Source organism: Canis aureus, chromosome 20 (assembly GCF_053574225.1).
Source record: "Canis aureus isolate CA01 chromosome 20, VMU_Caureus_v.1.0, whole genome shotgun sequence".
Lineage (NCBI taxonomy): Eukaryota > Metazoa > Chordata > Mammalia > Carnivora > Canidae > Canis > Canis aureus.
Genome location: NC_135630.1, coordinates 13,599,810 through 13,620,673, shown reverse-complemented (window position 1 = coordinate 13,620,673; position 20,864 = coordinate 13,599,810). Strand labels below are relative to the sequence as shown.

Here is a 20,864-nt window from a genome sequence, read left to right as displayed (position 1 = left end):
AAGAAGGTCTTTTACTCATCCATTTTTGGTTAGAATCCCAGTGGGCATAAGAAAACCCCTTCATTTCTAAAACACCCACAAAATCATAGATGACTCCAAAGATACATCAATATAAACAGTTTGTCCTTCTGATAATTGGCATGTTCTGGTAAGGGTCTAGGGCTCTATCTGTTGGACTGGTTTAGCTCATGGGAGATCTCCCCTCTCAAGTAGTTCATGTTGGATAATAACAGCATACTAGCAATTTTCCAAGTAACAAAGATATGTCTTGCACATCAAGATGTGGAGTCACAAAATGGGATGTTATTACCTCATGGTCATGGGGCTGGCATTCATCAGACAAGGGTATAATGTAACAGGATTTAGAATGTTGAGACCTTAAGGATTTAGATTAAGTGGTGAAAGCAGAAGAATCTCATTGGAAGTTAGTCAGCTTGCAGAGAAATGTTGAATCAATTCAGAGTTAAGAAGACTTTTGTATAGCGTGTGGGGTTTGTAAGTAAATGTCATTTCCTAGGGTCAAATCCACTGGGGCTTCTACTAATTTTGCAGCTGGAGCTCCATAGCCTTAAGGCAGTTCAGATATGCACAGACAACAGAATCCAGTTGTAGACTACAATAGGCCATACAGCTATGTTTATTACTATATTCTTGTGTGAGCATTCCCAGGGCTTGGTTATCCCTTTCATGCACAAATAAAGTGAAAAGTTTGGAATGGTTAGGTAACCCTTGGGCGGACAGCTCTTGTAATACTTGTTTTAGTCTTATAAAGGCCTGCTTATATTTTTGTTCCAAAGGAGGAGGTTCAGGGGCTGAAATTTTAGTAAATTCATAAAGTGAAGTGAATAAAGAAAAATTAGGAACCCATGCTCTGCAATAGCTACCAAACCTAGAAATCCACAAAGCTGCTGCTTAGTTGTGGGCCTGGAAAACTCTTGAATGAGTCAAATTCTTTTTGGAGATAGCTGGAATCCTTCAGCACTTAGATTATGACCTAGGTAATAAACAGTGTCTCCAAATACTTGTAATTTCTCCTTAATTACTTTGTCTTTCAGTTAACTGTTGTAAGCAAATAAATGGGATCCTTTATGGGTCAGTAACTGAGCATAGGTTGTCTGCATATTGTAAGAGGGTTGATTTTCTTTAAATCTTGTGGAGTGCTTGAAAGAAATAGGCAGGGGTCTCAGTAAACCTTTGAGTTATGACTATCCAGATATATCGTTGATTGTTCTTAGTAAAGACAAATGGATATTGGCTGTTAGGTCCTCTTAGGTCCTCAGGGATGCTGACAAATGCTTAACAAAGTCTGTAACAGCGAACCGTTTTGAGTCTGGTGGGACTTAAAACAAAAAGCTTTTCAAATTTGGAACAATTGAGAAATAAGGGAATAATTATCTTATTAATAGATCTCAGGTCCTGAACAAGTCACGATCTCAACACATTAGGTTTTTGGGCTAGGAAGATTGGCATTAGAGGGGCTACTCCAGGGGATATGAAACTGTGGGCAATTAGGTCTACTACTGGTGTGAATCCTTATATACCCTGAAGTTTTAATGGATACTGAGGTAATTTGGGAAGAGCTTTAGTTATGCCTGTATAAGTTTTTTTGTAGGTTTTGCATTTTTATTCTCCCTATATCAATATAAGAAGTAGCCAAGTTTTAGAAACCTTGATTAAATCAGGGGACTTTTGGGATCCCTGGGTGGCGCAGCAGTTTAGCGCCTGCCTTTGGCCCAGGGCGCGATCCTGGAGACCCGGGATCAAATCCCACGTCGGGCTCCTGGTGCATGGAGCCTGCTTCTCCCTCTGCCTATGTCTCTGCCTCTCTCTCTCTCTCTCTCTGTGTGTGTGTGTGTGTGTGTGTGACTATCATAAATAAATAAAAATTAAAAAAAAATAAATCAGGGGACTTTTGTTGGAATTCCTACTCTTCTATCAAGGACATATTGTAAGGAACATGAAAGTTCAGGTTCAGGCTGGTCTGAAATCTCTAAGGTAAGGTCTCCATTGGAGGCAAAATGTATTAGCCCTTTTAACTTAGAAAGAAGATCTCCACCTTATTGATTGACTGGGGTTGTGTCACATAGCAAAAAAAGAGAATGTTTTTCAGTAAAAGTGGTATCAGAGTCACTTGTGCTTGTTGAGACAGAAATTCTCTTAAAATTTTACTAGATACCTTCACTATGGAAGCTTTTTCACTCTAAAGGATTTTTTTTCCTGAAGGATTTGTTGTCCTATGAGAGTGGGGTTTATTTATTTATTTGTTTGTTTGTTTGTTTTTATTTTTATTTATTTATTTATTTTTTTTGAGAGTGGGGTTTAAAGTAGCAAGTGTGGCTCTGACATCTACTGAAATTTAACAAGGATTCCCACTAATTTTAATTGTAGTTCTCTCTTAGCAGCTTATGAGAATTATTGGTTGAAACCTTGGAGTTCCAACAACTCTGGGAGAGACTCATTTGGGGGCCTTTCTATGGGGATAATTATGAAGGCATTTAGCTCTGTATGACCTGAAGTATTTGCATGAACCTTTGAGAACAATCTTTTTCCCAGTGTCCCAGTTGACTACAAATCAGACATCAATCTGTGGGCCAGTGTTTTGATGATGGATCCCTAGAGGGTGCAATGTGAGAGGACCCATGTTAACTAAAGTCTCTGGCCTTGGACCTGTTGTAGTTGTAAGGCCAATAGTTTCATGGACTTGTGTTTATGATATTGTTTCAAAGTCCTTTCAAAGTGTTCAACTATGGCCATAAGTTCAGTCAGACTGGTGGTCCCCATCCCATTCTCAGCCTTTTTATAAACCCACTAATTTCAGGAGATAATCCATTTACAAATAGGGCAGCTACCATGTCAATCTGAAATGCCATAGGAAGATGACTTCCAAATGGGCTTAAAGTCTGCCACAGATTCATCTTTCAAATGGGGAACTGCATCTGTCACCAGTAGTTCCCAATATGGAATTTGAGGAAGGATTCCAAACAAATGGGGAATTATAGGACTAAATTGCTAGCATTTCTCAACATGGAGTCTGGGTATTGAACCCAGGGCTGGGTTTCCAATAAAATAGGGAATTGTCTCAACGACTAACAGTTCCCAGTGAGGAATAGGAATTCCAATCAAATGGCGACCCACCTGGAAAGCCAATTAGACTGGGAACTCAATGCAAAGAGAGCAGAAGTCAGAACCAAGAGGAACTTACCCACAGCACTTGGAAACATCAAGAAAGACACAGAACTCAAAATGGTTTGTGGGTACCATGATTGTGTTTCTCATGGTCCCAAAAGCTGTGGGAAGACTCCTCCTGTCCTAATGCTGCCACTACATCTATTAAAAAAAAAAAATTCAACTGAGTAGATTTGAATACCTAATTGATTTTATTCAATAATTCATGAATTAGGAAGCACCTCATCTAACAAATAGGAAGGAGCTCTGAAGAGCTTTTAATGAAAGGCTTTTAAAAGAAGAAAGGGGGCAAGACAAGAAAATTAGTGCACTGGTTCAGGTGAGATCACCTTCCTTTTGGGAATGAAAAGGGGTCTATTAGGTGGATTACCTCACTAGTGCTGAGTAGGTAATTCCAGGTCAACTGGTTAAAGGCTCCAATCCTGGAAGAGGGTGAAATTCCAATTAGGTTAGGTATTAAGTCTTGGTTTGCTGATGCAGAGCTTAGAACTAGTGACTCCATTTTGGGTCTATGTCTCTTTTTAAGAGCACTAAATCCAAAGCAAGCAAAAAAAGGAAGGAAATAGGAAAGATTAAAACAGAAATAAATGAAACACAATGAAAAGAGAAAAAAATAGAAAAGTAATGGGGAAAGCTAATGAAACCAAAAGTTGATTACTCGGAGATAAACAAAATTTATAAAGAGAAAGAGGATAGGGACGTCTGGGTGACTCAGAGGTTAAGCATCTGCCTTTGGCTCACGGCGTGATCCTGGAGTCTGGGATCGAGTCCCATATAGGGCCCCTTGCCGGGAGCCTGTTTCTCCCTCTGCCTGTGTCTCTGCCTCTCTCTCTATGTCTCTATGAATAAATAAATAAAATCCGTTAAAAAAGAGAAAGAGAATATATCTTGGCTGTGAATATACCCAAGAGAATTGAAATTACATATTCACAAAAAAGTTTTCACACTAATATCGCAATAATCTTATTCACAATAGCCAGGTAGTAGAAACAACACAAGTGTTTAACAAGTGATGAGTGGATAAACAATGTGGGATATTCCTCCATAAAAAGGAATTGAGTAGTGATGCATGGTTGCAACGTGGATGGAACTTTAAAATATTGGGCTAGGTGAAAGAAGCCAGGGACAAAAGGTCACATATGATATCATTTATATGAAATGTTCAAAACAGCAAATCCTTATCAACACAAATTAGATTATAGTTGCCAAGTGCTGGGCATGGGGAGGAGAGAGTGGGGAATAGGACTGCTAATGGATACATGCAGTTTCTTTTTGAATGATGAAAAGGTTTTGGAGTTGGATGATGGTGATGTTGCACAACTTTGTGAGTACACTAAAAAACACCGAATTGCACATTTGAAAATTGTTCATGAATTATAGCTCAAAAAAAAAAAAAGACATCTAGGATAATTTTTATGGAAGCAACCCAAATGTTCATTCATGATAAAAGGATAAATAATTTGCAGTATAGTCATAAGACAGAATAGTATATGACAGTAACTATGAACCCATTACTAGTACGCTAAGTAGTATGTGTGAATCTTACTAAAGTCTCTTGAGTAAAAGTGACACAAGAGGCTGCATATTCAATAAATCAGTTGGAGTACAATTCAAGGTAACTAAAATTAATCCTTAGAGTTTAACAACAAGATAGAAATTACATAGAATAAGTGTGATAGAAAGTGATTAGAAGGGGGTTAGAGGGTGTAGGTAAAGTTCTGTTTCTTTCTTGGCTTGAGTGGTAATTACACAAATATACTTATTTCTGAATTATTCATCAAGTTATATGCCTAGACTTTCTACAGTTTTCTCTGTACACATTATATTTTAATACAAATTTAAAATATTAAAAAACTAAATAAATATCCTTCACCCATATGCAGATTTTCCCCAGCGTTTTTCCCCCATACTTTCTAAGGAATATGTTGCTGCTATGTGTGTACTTCCTAAGCCAAACACAGCAAATTTGCTAAGATGTGATGACTTGCTGCTGAGTGTCATTTCTCTACCCTGTACTCCACCTTCTTAAGAACTTACAACCTGCTTTACTTTTTGGCAGCACAGTTTCCATCTCATGTTCCTTCTAGACTTAAGATCAGATTTCCGACAAAGAAACATATCTACTCTATATCCTAAATCATGAAAAAGCATAGGTCGGGAGGACAATGAACTTTTGTTTAAAAAAATAATAAAATATTTAAAAATAACATTCTAAATGTTTGAAGGTGAGCTTCTTTGACCTTTTCAAAGGACTTGCTTTTTTCTCCTTGCAACACTATGCCATGTGGTGTAATTTCAAAAAAGGTAATGCTGTGCATAAGGAGCCTTCCTTGACCCTTGTGACGAAAAATAAAAAGAAAACTATTTCCATTTTGAAAAGATCTCTTATTTACTTTGATCTGGCAAGAGATCCCCCCTCATCATTTTTTTTTTTTTTCATAAGCAAGTTGGAAGGCTCCTTTTACCCCTTGCAATAGACAACACACTATCTGATAAAAAGTTAAAGCTCTGAATGAGGAAGGGATTAACTTGATACTTGGTACTTGAAATAAAACCAGTTTATTTCCAGCATGTCGACTAAGGGAAATAGTAGCATAAGAAAAGGATTAAAAAATACACAGAGACCAAAGAATGTAAGGTCTCCTCAGCCATGGTAAAGGTTTATACCTGACTTTAAGAGTAATGGAAGACCATGACAAGTTCTTAAGCAGAATGACACGATCAAATTTGCATTTGACAGTTTCATTTTGGTCAAAATCAAAATAAATATTAAAATCAAATAAGATGGGACACCTGGGTGGCTCCGGGGTTGAGTGTCTGCCTTCGGCTCAGGCCATGATCCTGAGATCCAGGGGTCAAGTCCCACATGGGGCTCCCTGCGAGGAGCCTGCTTCTCCCTCTGCCTATGTCTCGGCCTCTCTCTGTTTCTCATGAAGAAATAAGTAAAATCTTTTTAAAAATTAAAATAAAATAAGATTACCACGTAACTTCAGTGCCAATTTTTTTTTTTAATCAATTGTAATCTCGGCAATATAAATGTCATTTGTAGGGGCACTTGGGTGGCTCAGTGGTTGAGTGTCTATCTTTGGCTCGGGTCTTGATCCCAGTGTCCTGGGATCGAGTCCCGCTCAGGCTCCCCAGAGGGAGCCTGCTTCTCCTGCCTATGTCTCTGCCTCTGTGTGTCTCTCATGAATAAATAAATAAATAAAATCATAAATAAAATCATAAATAAATAAATAAATGTCATTTGTATAAATACTCTGTGTAAAATATTAGTGAACAGAGTGGTGAATAATACTAGATTATCATTTCTAACACCTCCCGTGGTATTTCGGTAAAATAATGATGTGTCAAAATAGGCTAGTTATAATTCTAATATTTGGTTTACATTCAAATTGAGGTACTTCTTTGATTAACAAAGATTTTCTGGAATTACTATTATAAGGCCTTACTTTAATTTCAAGGAACTAGGAATGGCAATATGTCAAAACCATGGTGTGTTGGTATGCCACTGGCATATGTACAAAGATAAAATGTAAATCAAAATTGTGATTCACTGTAGACTGTCAGATGTGGTTTACTGAGATAAGAGAATCCCAATGGAAATACCAAATTAAATACACACACACATACACACACACACCCACCACAATGAATCACGACCAATATTCACTCTGTGTGAAAAATAAATATGTAAATAAATAAAATAAAATAAAATAAAATAAAATTATAATAACATCCACAATTTCAGTGACATTGCCTTTGGAACTCAAATGTGCTGTTAATATTTGGCAGAACTTCAAGCAGAGATCGTATTTTTAATATCCAAGTGATGTAAATATAAATGGGTTAACAAAATCTGATGCAATGCCATTGTGCAAACTGCCAATATCTCTCATAAGCTGAGCATTTTCTTTACTATGGCAAAGAAGGCCGCTAATAAAATTATTTTTCTTCTTTTCCTTGATGGATTCAATGGTTTCATTCAGGGAACTTCAATAGAGTTAAGACCATTCTATGAACACTAAGATAAGACATGGCCACGAGACAAAACCAACACAAAGCTATAAATATTTCCTCTGAGCATACCTGCAGAATAATCTGACCTTAGATTCAAATCTAAATATAATTGTAACTCAGAATTTAGTACGTCTGTATTTTTTTTTAATACAGAGTGCATGGGTAAAATGTGTGAGGATCATACCACATTGTGTAAACAGAATTAAAGCTTGAAAAGCTTTAGGGATGCCTGGGTGGCTCAGTGGCTGAGCTTCTGTCTTTGGCTTAGGGTGTGATCCTGGGGTCCTGGGATCGAGTCCCGCATCAGGCTCTCCAATAGGGAGCCTGCTTTTCCCTCTGCCTGTGTCTCTGCCTCTTTCTCTAATGGGTAAGTAAATAAAATCTTAAAAAATAAAAAAGAGAAAAGCTTTACCTAAGTCCAATTTTGTTAATTCCTATAATTTAAGTGTACTAATGGGTCTAATAACAAATAGTTTTGTAAAGAAAATTAGCACCTATGAATTTATCTTTGTGGTTAAATTACTTCTATATATCGGAACCATTTTATAAGCATATAACATTTTAGATGTGTCTCAAGATTTATTCATCACACTGTCAGTAGGAACTTTCTTTTAAAATTCTTTATATAGAATATCACAATAGTTGGTGATTTAGGAATATGTCAGAGATATTGTGGGTTTGGCTCCAGACCATTGCAATAAAGCGGATGTCACATTAAAGTGAGTCAAATGATTTTTGTTTTGTTTTGTTTTCCAGGGCATGTAAAAGTTATGTCTATTATATACTGCAGTCTATTAAGTGTGCAATAGCATCATATCTAAATGCAATATACATACCTTAATTTAAAAATAACTTTATTGTTGGGGTGGTTCAGCGGTTTAGCGCCGCCTTCAGCCCAGGGTGTGATCCTGGAGACCCGGGATTGAGTCCCATGTCAGGTTCCGTGCACAGAGCCTGCTTCTCCCTCTGCCTGTGTCTCTGCCTCTCTCTCTCTCTCTTTCTCTCTCTCTGTTTCTCATGAATAAATAAAATAAAAAAATCTTTAAAAAAATACTTTATTGTTAAAAATGCTAGCCATCAATGGTGCTCTTAGCAAGTCATAAACAGTGACCACAGATCACTGTTAACAAATCTAATAGTAATGAAAAAGGTTGAAATATTGCAAGAATTACCAAAATAAGACAAAGAGATACCAAGTGAGCAGATCCTGTTGGGAAAAATGGTGCCAGTAGACTTGCTTAATGCAGGTTTGTTATGAACTTTGAATTTGTAAAAAACACAGTATCTGTGAAGCACAATAAAATGAGGTATGCCTGTATAACAGTAAAAGAAGAGTCTCTTCCCTCTGGTGCTATGATTCTAAAATGTTAACATGCATGAAAACATATTTGGCTTTGACTATACCTTATGTTAAAACTCAAGAAACCAATACCTATTAAATGTAGATTTATTTTCAAATATTACTGTACGAAACCATTTGTAATCTGTTGACAATTATTTTTGCTGGAAACCCATTTGGGTGACTAAATTGAATCTAACCTTTGCAGTTAAATTTTTCAGCAGTTGCTTAATTTAGACCTAACAGAGTATGATTGTACAAAAACACAAGTCCCATTACCAAACAAAAATGAATTCAATCTTATACAAAAGATATTGCATAATTTGATCCTTAGGATTGTACAATTTGAGGTAGAAAAAAAATCACCTTTTTTGACTTATGTGAAAACTAGTTGTAGGGAGAAAATGGAATTTTAAGAACTGTTTGTAAACAAAACTTTAAAGAAGAAAGAAAATAGCAAATAAATAATGAAATTTACAATTAGATGTAAATAATAAAAAATATCCAGTGTTTAGTGGATGTATATTCCTAAACTTATTTCTACTCTTTGACCTTCCTAAGTGCATTCTGCACAGAACTTAGAAAGTTGATTATCTGTCACTAGAATTGAAGAGACTGCAAAGTGGTACAGAAGTCTTACTAGACTATGCCTGAAGATATTTAAACTCTGAATATTTTGTTAGGTAAAATTTCCTTTTCTAGTATGAATTGGAATTTTCTGCTAGCCAAAGATATCATGAGGATATTTAATTTGTTCTACTCTTTAAAATGTAGATTAAGAAAATCTTTTTTATCTGCTGTTTCATGTATTTTTAAAAATTACATTAGGAGGCATATTTTCCAAATACAAGTAATCTAATTCTAAATACTCAACATGTAAGATGAATTTTACTTTAACAATTAAATGCAGAAGTGTTTTAAAAATAGTCAATTATTCCTGATCAAAATTTGATCTGTGTTTGTGCCTCTTTTTAAACATGGTCCCATAATTACGAGTAGCTGTAAAAGAAATATTAGTTTATACGGAAGTCGGTGTCTTGCGACATGAAACACAAGTATCTTCATTTAAAAATTCAAGTTGTTTTCAGCTTACTCCTAAGACAAACCGATCTTTAGAAAATCAGAAATACTCAAAAATTAAATAAAAAGATCATTTTTAGACCCGCTTTTACCATCGAAAGATTAAACCTTATTTGATCTTTTCGCAATGGATTTATAAAAAATACTAAGAACAGGACATTACCAATTCTAAACCACTTTAAAACATTTATTTTTACTGACTACAGATTTTCACTTACAAACTTAAAAATATTTAGAAATTTGAAAATTTTAAGTAATGTTAGAAAGGCACATTTATTGAACTGGCTGTGCACGCCAGCAGGCCTCTACAACAAACTTGGCAATGCGTGTGGGTAGAGGAAGGCAAGAATAGAAGCAGTGGCTCAAGGCACCTTTGTAAATTAGCTCTTACTGGAATGCTTATCAGAAAAGTAAAGATTCTTCTTATTTATCAAGGCACTTGGGCATAATGATTAAATTTTCTTCAAAGGGTGAACTTGTACTGCCAACTAGGATGACTTGATATTATCACACACACACAAAATTGAGAATGAGCAAAATTCAAATAAAATAATCAAGAAAATCCACAGGATTATATATTTTTGCAAACTGACTTTGTCATTTCTTATGGTAAATATTAAAAATAAGCTATTTCCACTAAAAAGGTAGAATACAGTGTCATGAAGCTACAGCTACAATTCATCTAGACATCTGATATTATGTCCTATTATTCCCTTGTGTACACAGCAGAGAACTCAGCTCCCTGATATTATCTTAATCATCCATTTACGAGCATTATGAAAAATTGTTCAAATATTTGGACACTTTGATAGACTGGATTATCCAGAAAGAGATGTCAAGGCTTGACACACCTACTACACTTCCCAGGCCTGTCGTTCTTCTTAAAAACTCTCTGTTTTAGAGGTATAAACTTTTTTTTTTTTTTTGAGGTATAAACTTCTTAACACAGTGATTCCGAGGCCCAATGAATTAGAGTTGGCATATGAGTTTCACACAGATTCTTATAGTAGGTAGGTATTTACCAAACATATTAATGAAGCTTGAAAAGTAAGATACTTTTAAGGAGATTTACTATAGGCTGTGGGCAACATACTTCAAAGACAAAAGTCTTGTTAGAAATTATTCAGAATATAAAGCTCTAAATGTAACTGAAGATAATACAGATTAATTGCATGTGTGTATATTTGAGTTCTCAAAGTGTTTTGAGTCATAACATTAAATCCACCTAAGTAAAAGACTGGAAATTCTGAGTTTAAAGACTGAACTTTGGAATGACCCTCAAAACTATAAACAAAGTGAGAATATGGGAGAAAAAAGTGTAAGATTTTGTTCAATGTAACAAATCTATACAAATGAAAAACAACCCAAAAAGAAAACAGACTAAGATCATGAAACATTCAGTTCACAAATATGAAAACACAGATGGCCAACAAATACAAGAAATGCTGTTTAACTTTTGTAGTAATAATAAAAAAAAAAAAAGTTACCGTGAAATATTTTGCTTTACATTATCATTCTGAATTGGCTAACAGCTTAAACAAAATTTCTTATTCTTGAAGTATATGGAAATGGGCAGTCCTCCATACTGGTAATGGAAATGGAAATGGCACCAGGTTTTCTGGAGAGCACTCGGGCAAAATTTATCAAAATTATTTTAAAAATCTCTGCCCTTCTAAACATTAATTCCAATGAATTACAGATTTTCTTCAGAAAGTAACTGGATATATCAGCATATATAAGTTTGCTAGGATGTTTATCTCCAAGTTGTTTATGACAGAAGAAAACAAGAGGGGGTTAGGAAACAATCTACAACTTTTATGTGTATCAAGAGGAAATGCATTATAGTACAAACAGTGAAAGAATAAGACTCATTAAAATGATAATGCAAATAATTATTTGTGGATATGGAAGTGGACTATGGCATATTGTAAAATTTAAAGAGTAATCTGTAATAAGGTTACAAGGATTCCATTTTTGTTAAATTACTATGTGTATATGTCTAAAAAAATTGAGGGGATATGCAACACTTTTAAACAGACGATTTGTCTAAATAATAGAATTATATGTTGCTGTAAGTTTTTGATCCGTAATTTTTTCATTGTCTCAAAGAGACTTCTAACTTAGAAAATGTGCTATGAATAAACCTGTAGTTCATACAAAAATAAATAGAAGCAGATTTTCTCATTCTTTCATAGCTAAAGTATTGCCAAAGAAAATATTTTAATATAGGTTTTGTACTGGTAATATACGAAACAGAAGATTTGAATATATGGTTACAGGAAACCTGTAAGCAGAGTAAAAGAAAAAAATAAAATAAAACAGCAACAACAACAACCACAAAGCTATTTTCCAGACACCTTTGGTAAAACAGAATTTTAAAAGTAATTATTTAAATGTAAATAAATAATTCTTGTCTCCGTTTCCAAGGTGGATTTCAAATAGCACACAGTAAAAATCAAAATAAAAACACCCTCTTTTTTAAAAAGTATAAAACAAAGATGAATAATAGAGATTAAGGAGAAGAGAGAAAGAGAGATCTGAAAATGGGATTAAAAGTTATTCTAGAAAACAGGCAAATTGATGTAATTTCAATTTATCAGAAAATCAATTTAGCGAGCTTCTGATAAATCGAGGCCAAAACTTAATGGGTTATGTAAATCTCATGCTCTAATAAAAAGAGACATGAGTCCATAAAAAAAAATAAAGAAACATACTCTTCTGAACCCTGAGATAATATCATTACATCGAACATAAAATAGAGATCGAAAAAGAATTGTTGAACTGAATTTCTATATTCTCTATATTTGACTTTTATAATACTGGTGTCTGGAAGAAACGTAAGGCATTAATACTAACCTGTATCGATTTGAAGAGAATTAAGACCAGGCCAACTTTTTGTCACCTTAATTGATACAAATTTATGACTTAAGGAATGTAGAAGTTCAGGTTTTACTATTCGAGCCCCAATGTTGATAACTAGCAAGCACATAGATGACAGCCTGCCAATGGAAAGAATAGCAAAATATCCTAGAAGTCAAGTTTGTAGGAAACCTTAAAAACCTCCACCATTAATTTCAGCCATCAGAAGGACAATCATGCCAGGATATAAATTCAAAAGGCATTCAACTCTTTCCTAGTACTTTAAACATTAATTCAAAATATAACTAGGTATTGAATTTATACTAGCAAATCTTAAACCTTTGGTTTCTTTAAAAAGCTCCGACGAGAACCTAGAAAATATCTATTTGGAAAAATAAATTACTTTGCAATCCTTCGGCCTAAGAACTGGTTTTTAGCATGTTTTCACAGAAGAAACTAAAGCTAGCAATAGTATTCAAATATGAAAGAAGATAGGGGCTTGCGGTTCCACAGTGCAGTGGTTATCACGTCTGCTTTACACGCAGAAGCTCCTGGGTTCGATTCCCCAGTGGAACCAGATGCAGCTGCACTTCTTAAAAAAAAAAAAAAAAAAAAAAAAAAAGACATAAACTTTAACAACTATCTCCTTTCCGATGGTTCAAAACGTAATAAAAATATATCTAATTATGCTTATTGCTACGCATCCTAAATCAAAATCAGAGAGACAATATTGTAATTGGAAGGGGTGCCTCTGTCAAATGAATCCAGCTTGCAAGATTCATATTTTTCCCCCCACACGAGAAAAATAGCTTTGTCTACAAAAACTCTTATCGCAAAGTCTACTGGCATGAGCAGCCCTCGGCTGGGATTTGCGGTCCTCTGTGGGGTAAATGGGGCAGAGAGCAGGAGCCACTGCAGGCCTGCGGCTGCAAGCCCCTTCGGCTGCAAGGCCCTGCGGCTGCAAGGCCCTGCGGCTGCAAAGCCCTGCGGCTACAAGCCCTGCAGCTACAAGCCCCTTCGACTGCAAGCCCTGCGGCTGCAAGCGCGTTTGTAAGCCCTTTGGCTACAAGGCCCTTTGGCTGCAAGGCCTTTGGCTGCAAGGCCCTTTGGCTGCAAGCCCTTTGGCTGCAAGGCCTTTGACTGCAAGGTCCTGCGGCTGCAAGGCCCTGCGGCTGCAAGGCCTTTGGCTGCAAGCCCATTCAGCTGCAAGCCCTGCAGCTGCAAGGCCCTGCGGCTGCACGGCCTTGTGGCTGCAAGCCTCTGTGGCTGCACGGCCCTTCGGCTGCAAGCCCTTTGGCTGCAAGGCCCTTTGGCTGCAAGGCCTTTGACTGCAAGGCCCTGCGGCTGCAAGGCCTTTGGCTGCAAGGCCCTTTGGCTGCAAGGCCTTTGACTGCAAGGCCCTGCGGCTGCAAGCCCTTTGGCTGCAAGCCCTTTGGCTGCAAGGCTTTTGGCTGCAAGGTCCTGCGGCTGCAAGGCCTTTGGCTGCAAGCCCATTCAGCTGCAAGCCCTGCAGCTGCAAGGCCCTGTGGCTGCAAGGCCTTGTGGCTGCAAGCCTCTGTGGCTGCAAGGCCCTACGGCTGCAAGCCCCTTCTGCTGCAAAGGCCCTTTGGCTGCAAGGCCTTTGGTTGCAAGGCCCTGCGGCTGCAAGGCCCTGCGGCTGCAAGCCCTGTGGCTGCAAGGCCCCGCGGCTGCAAGGCCCTGCGGCTGCAGGCACCTGCGGCTGCAAGGCCCCGCGGCTGCAAGCCCTGTGGCTGCAAGGCCCCGCGGCTGCAAGGCCCTGCGGCTGCAGGCACCTGCGGCTGCAAGGCCCCGCGGCTGCAAGCCCTTTGGCTGCAAGGCCCCGCGGCTGCAAGCCCTGCGTCTGCAAGCGCGGCGGCTGCGCCCGTCCCGCCCTCCTAGGGCCTCTGGGCCAGGGCGATGGACAGCGGCTTGGAGCCCAGCACGCGGCCGTTCATCTCGGCCAAGGCCCTGGCGGCCTCGTCGGCAGAGGAGAAGCAGATGAGGCCAAAGCCTTTGCTCCGCCCTTCCTCCCGCATGATCTTGACCCTGCTGACGGCTCCGAAGCCAGAAAACTCCCTGCGCAGCCTGTCCTCGTCGACGGCGTCGTCCAGGTTCTTGACGTAGAGCTTGGCGCCCTGGGCCCTGCGGAGCCCGTCCTGCTGCCGCTGCTCGAAGGCCCGCCTGAGCTCCGCCTGCCGCTCCGCCTTCCTCTGCGCGCGGCCCACGAACAGCGGCTGCCCGTCCACCTGCCTGCCGTTCAGGGCCTCCACCGCCCGCCGGGCCGCCTCGTGGCTCTCGAAGCTCACGAAGCCGAAGCCGCGGGACCTGCCGCTGGCGTCGGTCATCACCTTGACGCTCAGGGTCTTGCCGTACTCGCTGAACACGGCCCTGAGCCTGGCGTCGTCCATGCGGCCGCCGAAGTTCTTGATGTACAGGTTGGTGAACTCGCCGGCGCGGCTGCGCAGCTCGGCCTCGCGGGCCTGGCGGCTCTGGAAGCGGCCCACGAAGAGCCTGCAGCCGCGGAGCTGCGCCCCGTTCATGTGCTCGATGGCGCGGTCGGCGGCGCTCTGCTCCTGGAAGTGCACGAACGCGTAGCCGCGGGAGCCGCGCTCGTCGCTCACCACCTTGGACGACAGGATCTTCCCGAAGGCCGAGAAGCGCTCGAAGAGGGCCTTGTCGTCCACGGAGCGGTCCAGGTTCTTGATGAACACGTTCCCGACGCCCGACTTCCGCAGGTGCGCGTCGCGCTGGGCCCACATGAGGCGGAGCGGCCGGCCCCGCAGCACGTCGAAGTTCATGGTGTCCAGGGCCCGCTGCGCGTCCGCCAGCCGCAGGAAGTTCACGTAGGCGTAGCCCAGCGAGCGGCGGGTCAGCAGGTCCCTGCAGATGCGGATGGACAGCACCGGCCCCGCCGCGCTGAACTTCCGGAACAGCGCGTCCTCGGTGACCTCGGCGTCGAGATCCCCCACGTACAGGGACGCCTGGCGGTACTTGGCGGCCACGTTCATCGCTCGGCTCCTCCCCCGCGGCCCCGGGGCGACTCCGGCGCCTCCTCCCGCCGCGCCCCGCTGCGGTGCTGGCCGAGCCCCCCGCGCGCGCGCGGAGCCTGCCCGCGGGGCCCGGGGATGGGGGGTGCAAGGGGGCGGCTCCTGCAGGGGAGGGCAACGGGCTCAGCTGGGGAGCGCAGGAAAGAGAAAGGAAAAAAACAAAAAGCAAGCTCCCTGCCTCCCGCGAGCAACCAATTCCGCCTCAGAAGGCCACTGAATTTTGCAGTCTGCGAGACGGGCTCCGGGGCGAGGGCGAGGGTTGGGGTGGGCGTGGGGGGTGCAAGGCGTTGCTTTGCAAGGGGCGGCCCGGCCCTCCGCAGTCGGAGGCTTCCCTACACGCACGCGGGTGGCTGGTTTCCGCATAAAAGCAGGCCTCTCCCGGGCTTGCTGCAAAGTTACGGGCGCCGCGGGGAACAACTCCACAAGTGGCGTTGGCGGCGGCTGCTCGGGGCGCGCGGGGCGCGGGCCGGACCCGAACCCGAACCCGCCCGGGCCGGGGTGTGCGAGCGCGCGGGGGCGGCGGCCTGCAGGGCCGGGGCCGGGGCCGGGGCCGGGGCTGGGGCCGGGGCTGGGGGCTCACCCGGGGCTGCGGCCGGCGGGGGACCCGGAACTCGCGCGCTCAACTTCCCGCTGCCAAGCGGGATGTTTGTCTTTTTAATATTTTTTTGGAGAGTGCGTGCCCTCCGCCCGCCCGGCCCGCGCACCCCCTCCCCGCGCACCCTCTCCCCGCGCACCCCCCCGCCCCCGACAGCTGCGCGGCCGAGCGGAGCGGGGGGCGGCGACCTGGGTGGAGAGAGGCTGGCGCTGGGAGTGGCCCCGGGAGCCCCCGCCCGCAGGCCCGCCGGCGGCCTGCGGGATCCCGGGCCTGCCCTCCCCGCCGGGGTCCTCCGAGGGCGCCGCTGCCCCGGGGTCGAGGCCCGACGTCCCGGCCCCCGCGCCGCGCTGCCAACTTGCTGCCGCGCGGCCCTTACCAAACCCGAGGCACACTTCTTTATTTCTATTATTATTCTACCCCCCTCCCCCAACCCCCCCCCCCCCCAGGGCCGGCTTTGCAAGAACGTGCATCTCAAGAAATCCGCGAACGTGCCCTTTGCAAAGGGAGCTTCTCCCTGAGTCTCTTAGGAACGCGTCGGGTTCCCTCTTAGAGACCCACGGCCGCCTCTGGGAGTCCGGGACCCTCGCGGCCCTGCTCAAGGGATCCCCAGGCCCCACGTAGGGCCCTTCAGAAATGGGTTTGCTCCACATCTACCGAATGTGTTGAACGTGGTATTTACTTAGCCTGAGGCTGGTTTTCGTGCCCAGAGACATGGAGAGAGAGTGCCCCTCACCTCCGAGACTAGCCTAAGGATTAACTGGATTGACAGGTTTGGAAAGGTCCAACCCAGTTCCTGACAGTCAGAGGTTTTTTTTGTTTTTTTTTGTTGTTGTTGTTTTGTTTTGTTTTGTTTTTTTGGCAATAATGACCTTATCTCCACTAGCATTTAAGAGATTGCTTAAGATTCTCGTAAGACTTTAAAATGTGGTGGATCAGTTTATAGAACGCTGATTTAGTGCTTTTCAGACTTCCATGGACATAGGAATCCTGCACCTGGGGGATCCGGTCTGAAAGCAGATTCGGATTCGGGAACGTGGAATGGACTGGAAATCCCATTCCTAAAAAGCTCCCGAGTGAGGCGAATTCTGTTGGTCTGTGAACTATGCTAAATAGCAAGGCTTAAAGCTAAGATGCCCCATAGTGGCGTCTTTTCTAATGCAAGAACTAAAAACACTATATTTCTCCTTCAGAAGATAATGATACTCTAACAGTTTAGTGATACATTAAAAAAAAAAAAAAACCACTAAAACTGGAGTGTGATTTTCATGATAAAATCCAAATTGCTTTTAACATATCTAAAATGGAATAATGGGTCCGTGATTCCTCCCCAATGCATCCCGACCAAGGGCTTCTGTTTTGTGAAACTTATGGTTACGTGTTGCTCCTATACTATTATTAGTTCAAATAAATAATCTTTTCTTTAACCATATCTTCAAGGCTTCAACTTATAAAAGGAAAAATGACCCGTTGTATAGTTGGTAGATACATCAATAGATATCAGCAACATTCCGGTACGTGCTTTGAAAATTCAGACACTATTTGGCATTATTTAAGGTAAATAAAATCATCTTTGCATTCAGAATTATCATTTTTTAAAGGAAATTTTCGATTATATATTTCATCATCACGTTCAGAATTATCATTTTTTAAAAAGAAAGTTCCTGATTATATATTTCTTAAGAATTTTGTCTCAAGACTTCTTATTTCTAGGAAAAATGCCCAAGATCACATTAGGCCTTTGTACAATAGTCATTCAGGTACCACAAGGTATCAAAATATTTCAAGAACTCACGGGCTTTTCATTTTACTTGATGTGATCTTCGCTCAACGTATTGTGAAGAGTGAGGAAGAGTTTCCAGATTCAGGATTTAGAACTATATTTTTTGTCTCTAATCAACTGTGTGCAATAGGTACAAACCTCAGTGTGTCAAATTACTACCAATCATGCTCCTTCCTGTTTATTCTACTCATTATACTGTTTTTATTTCTTTTTTATTTTTAGATTTTAACAAAGCAAGCGTTTTACGCATCTGTGATTTTTCCCTCTCTTTAATTCTCTAAATCTCATCTTTTTCTTTTGTCAGTTGTGTTCATTCACTAATTTCTTAATTTGGGTGGTCTTTCCACTTGCCCTGTTTTTCCATTCCAGCTGCCGCTGTCTTTGCCTCATTTCCTTGTGTATTATTGCGTGAGTTTTATTCATTCATCTTCTTTTGCCTAGATGCCAGTCCATCTATACGTCAGTCCATCTTGCATTTTGCTGCCAGAATTAATTTTGCTAACGTTTCTTCCATTGGATTTTAGTGAAAAATAACAAATGGCTTCCAGAACTTTGCAAAGTCAGTCCCATCCTCGGTACATAGATCTCTGTCAAGCTAGTCCTTCATCTGTTTTGCATGCACATGAAGTTCTTTTATTATCCAAATTTTGTCATCCTTCAGCTCCATTTGTGACATTTTTTTTTCTCTCAATAGTCCAGCTGACTGGCGTGGATTACTTCTTTAATGAAATAATTTATTTAACGTATCCATTCCACCCATGAAACTGATTTTGGCATGAGTTCATTGGCTTTGATGAACCTTGATGCAAAAAACGATGCCACCTATGATGTTGTCTTACACTTTCCTTAGCCAGTCGTTACAGCTGTGTGTGGTGTCGACTTGAGCATATTTCAACTAAGTGCCACTATTTGCCTCATTTTGAAGTAAGTTGTAATTTTGTCAAGCTTCTGTTTCTTTTAGCTCAATTGTCCCTTTAATGTACAGATTTGTTATGTGGATGGCTCACAGAATTAAGCGGGAAGAAGGTGCCGCTTCGCTTAAATGACAGGAAAACCGTCGATCTTTCTATTCATTGATATTGATATCAGCGCAGGTTGTTGCTTACTTTGGTATTTATTTTGGGAAACTGAATTGATAGCTATTTTGAGTATGAAAATGCATTTTAAAATAAAAATCTGTTGTAGTAATTAGACCAAAGTAGTTTCTGACATCTGTTTGAATCACTGCTCTGTTGTACTCAACAATTAATAAAATTTTCCTTATTTTTGCTCAGAATGATCTTCAGTGTCTTAATGAAAGTAATTACATGAGTTAAATTTCCTTTTATTAAATTTTGAAAGTGCCATGCTTAATATTTACTCCAAAGTATATTGTGTCTTTCAGATTATTTGGGTTGCATTTCATTTGACAATTATGCTCTCTTTCCAGTTTTAATTGCTTTTATATATATATATGTATATATACATATATTTGTGTATACATATATTTTTTATTCAAATATAGTGTTAACTTCTTTGGCATGAGGATTGTGATTTACATATCAGAGTTAACCTCCTCCACATGGGTCATACTGAAACATCACACACAATAAGCAATAAGCAATGTTTGATTACTACTAGATATTGATCAAAAGTTCAGTTCGATCCTAAATATCATTTATTAGTAAAATATCAGCCATCATTGCAATAAAACCGAAGAAGATAGCATCTTTCTGCAAAAGTCTCACAACTCTTACTAGGGGAAAAAAAAACAAGTTTATAACAGTGTGAAATCAATAATCTGAAATAGATAAGATGGAAATTTAGCACAGAGGCATATGCACCATTCTGTCTAGGAAGGTTAAAAAAGCCTTTGCAGAGAAGATGGGGCATAAAACGATTTGGGAGTCTTTTTATGAATCCCCGGAGAACTTAGGGATAAGGAAAGTTAGTAGCAACCAGTATCCATTTAATATTGTGGGAATACAAAGTGTGAAGAAGGAAGTGGCAGGAATTGAGGCAAGAGAAGACGAAGGCAATAAGCCAGAGTGCCTCACATGCCAGGCTAGGATACAGACCTCATTCTGAACGGGAGCTATTGGAATAATTGATCAAAGTGACATGTTAATGGAACATTTCAGAAAGGTAATGTGAAGATAATATGAAGTCGCGGAGTCACGGAAACAGGAAGCAGGAATAATGGAAAGAAGCATAATCATGAACCATTTTGAATATGAAAATGCATTTTAAAGTAAAAATCTCTCATCATAAGTACACCAAAGAACTTTCTGAAGTCTTCTTGAATCATTGCCTGAGGTAGTTGATCCTTTAGAATAGTTCTAGAAACTGAGAATATGGTGATTATTGAGACAACTGGTGGTGAAACACATTAAAGCTGCAATCTGACTGCCCTCAGATGGGTGCCCAAAACCCTTTCATTTTTGTCATTGTTCCTTCCCTACTTCACTTCCATCCTTGCTCCACATGAACTCTGACTTCATCTTAGGTTTGTCCCATATGACCAAAGCCTAGAAAACTGTTCACTCTGTAGTCTTAGATCCTTCGGAGTTCCTTTCTCCAAAGCAGTAAGACTTGTTCTCTGTCATCAGTGCTGATCATTTCTCATAACATCAATCCATTGTATTATTATGCCAAAATCTCAACCTCACCAGGGGTAAAGTTAAGGAAGAACAGAGGGATCTGAAAGGGTCAGAACATACCCTTTGGCTAGCTCGCTTTTCTTAATGGAACCCATGTGCCGGTGCAAAAGAGAATCTTTTTGTGGTTTGACCGTGATGAAGAGAGAGGGATTGGAGGCTACTTACTAGCTTACTCTTCATACCAGGAAGGTCTACCAGCTTTCACAGAGACATTCATCTCCTTACTGGTCATTCACACAGAGATGACTTTCTGACAGCCATTGTGGGCAACTGTCATCTACTTTGGACAGAGATCTTTTTTGCTCATCGTTCTAGTTTT

At 40.9% G+C, this 20,864-nt stretch overlaps 1 protein-coding gene, 1 long non-coding RNA gene and 1 other non-coding gene across 4 annotated transcripts in view; 1 reads left to right on the top strand and 2 right to left on the bottom strand.

Moving 5' to 3' along the window:
• Positions 1 to 20,864, bottom strand: part of LOC144291897 (uncharacterized) — a 53,773-nt gene that overhangs the window by 24,194 nt on the left and 8,715 nt on the right. The window lies entirely within an intron of this gene.
• On the top strand, positions 12,988 to 13,061 carry TRNAV-UAC (transfer RNA valine (anticodon UAC)). The gene has a single exon. It is a non-coding gene; the product is annotated as a tRNA-Val (tRNA).
• Positions 14,283 to 16,214, bottom strand: PABPC4L (poly(A) binding protein cytoplasmic 4 like). The gene has a single exon (XM_077861021.1). It carries the CDS (start codon positions 15,490 to 15,492, stop codon positions 14,380 to 14,382), a length of 1,113 nt encoding a protein of 370 aa, XP_077717147.1. The 5' UTR covers positions 15,493 to 16,214; the 3' UTR covers positions 14,283 to 14,379.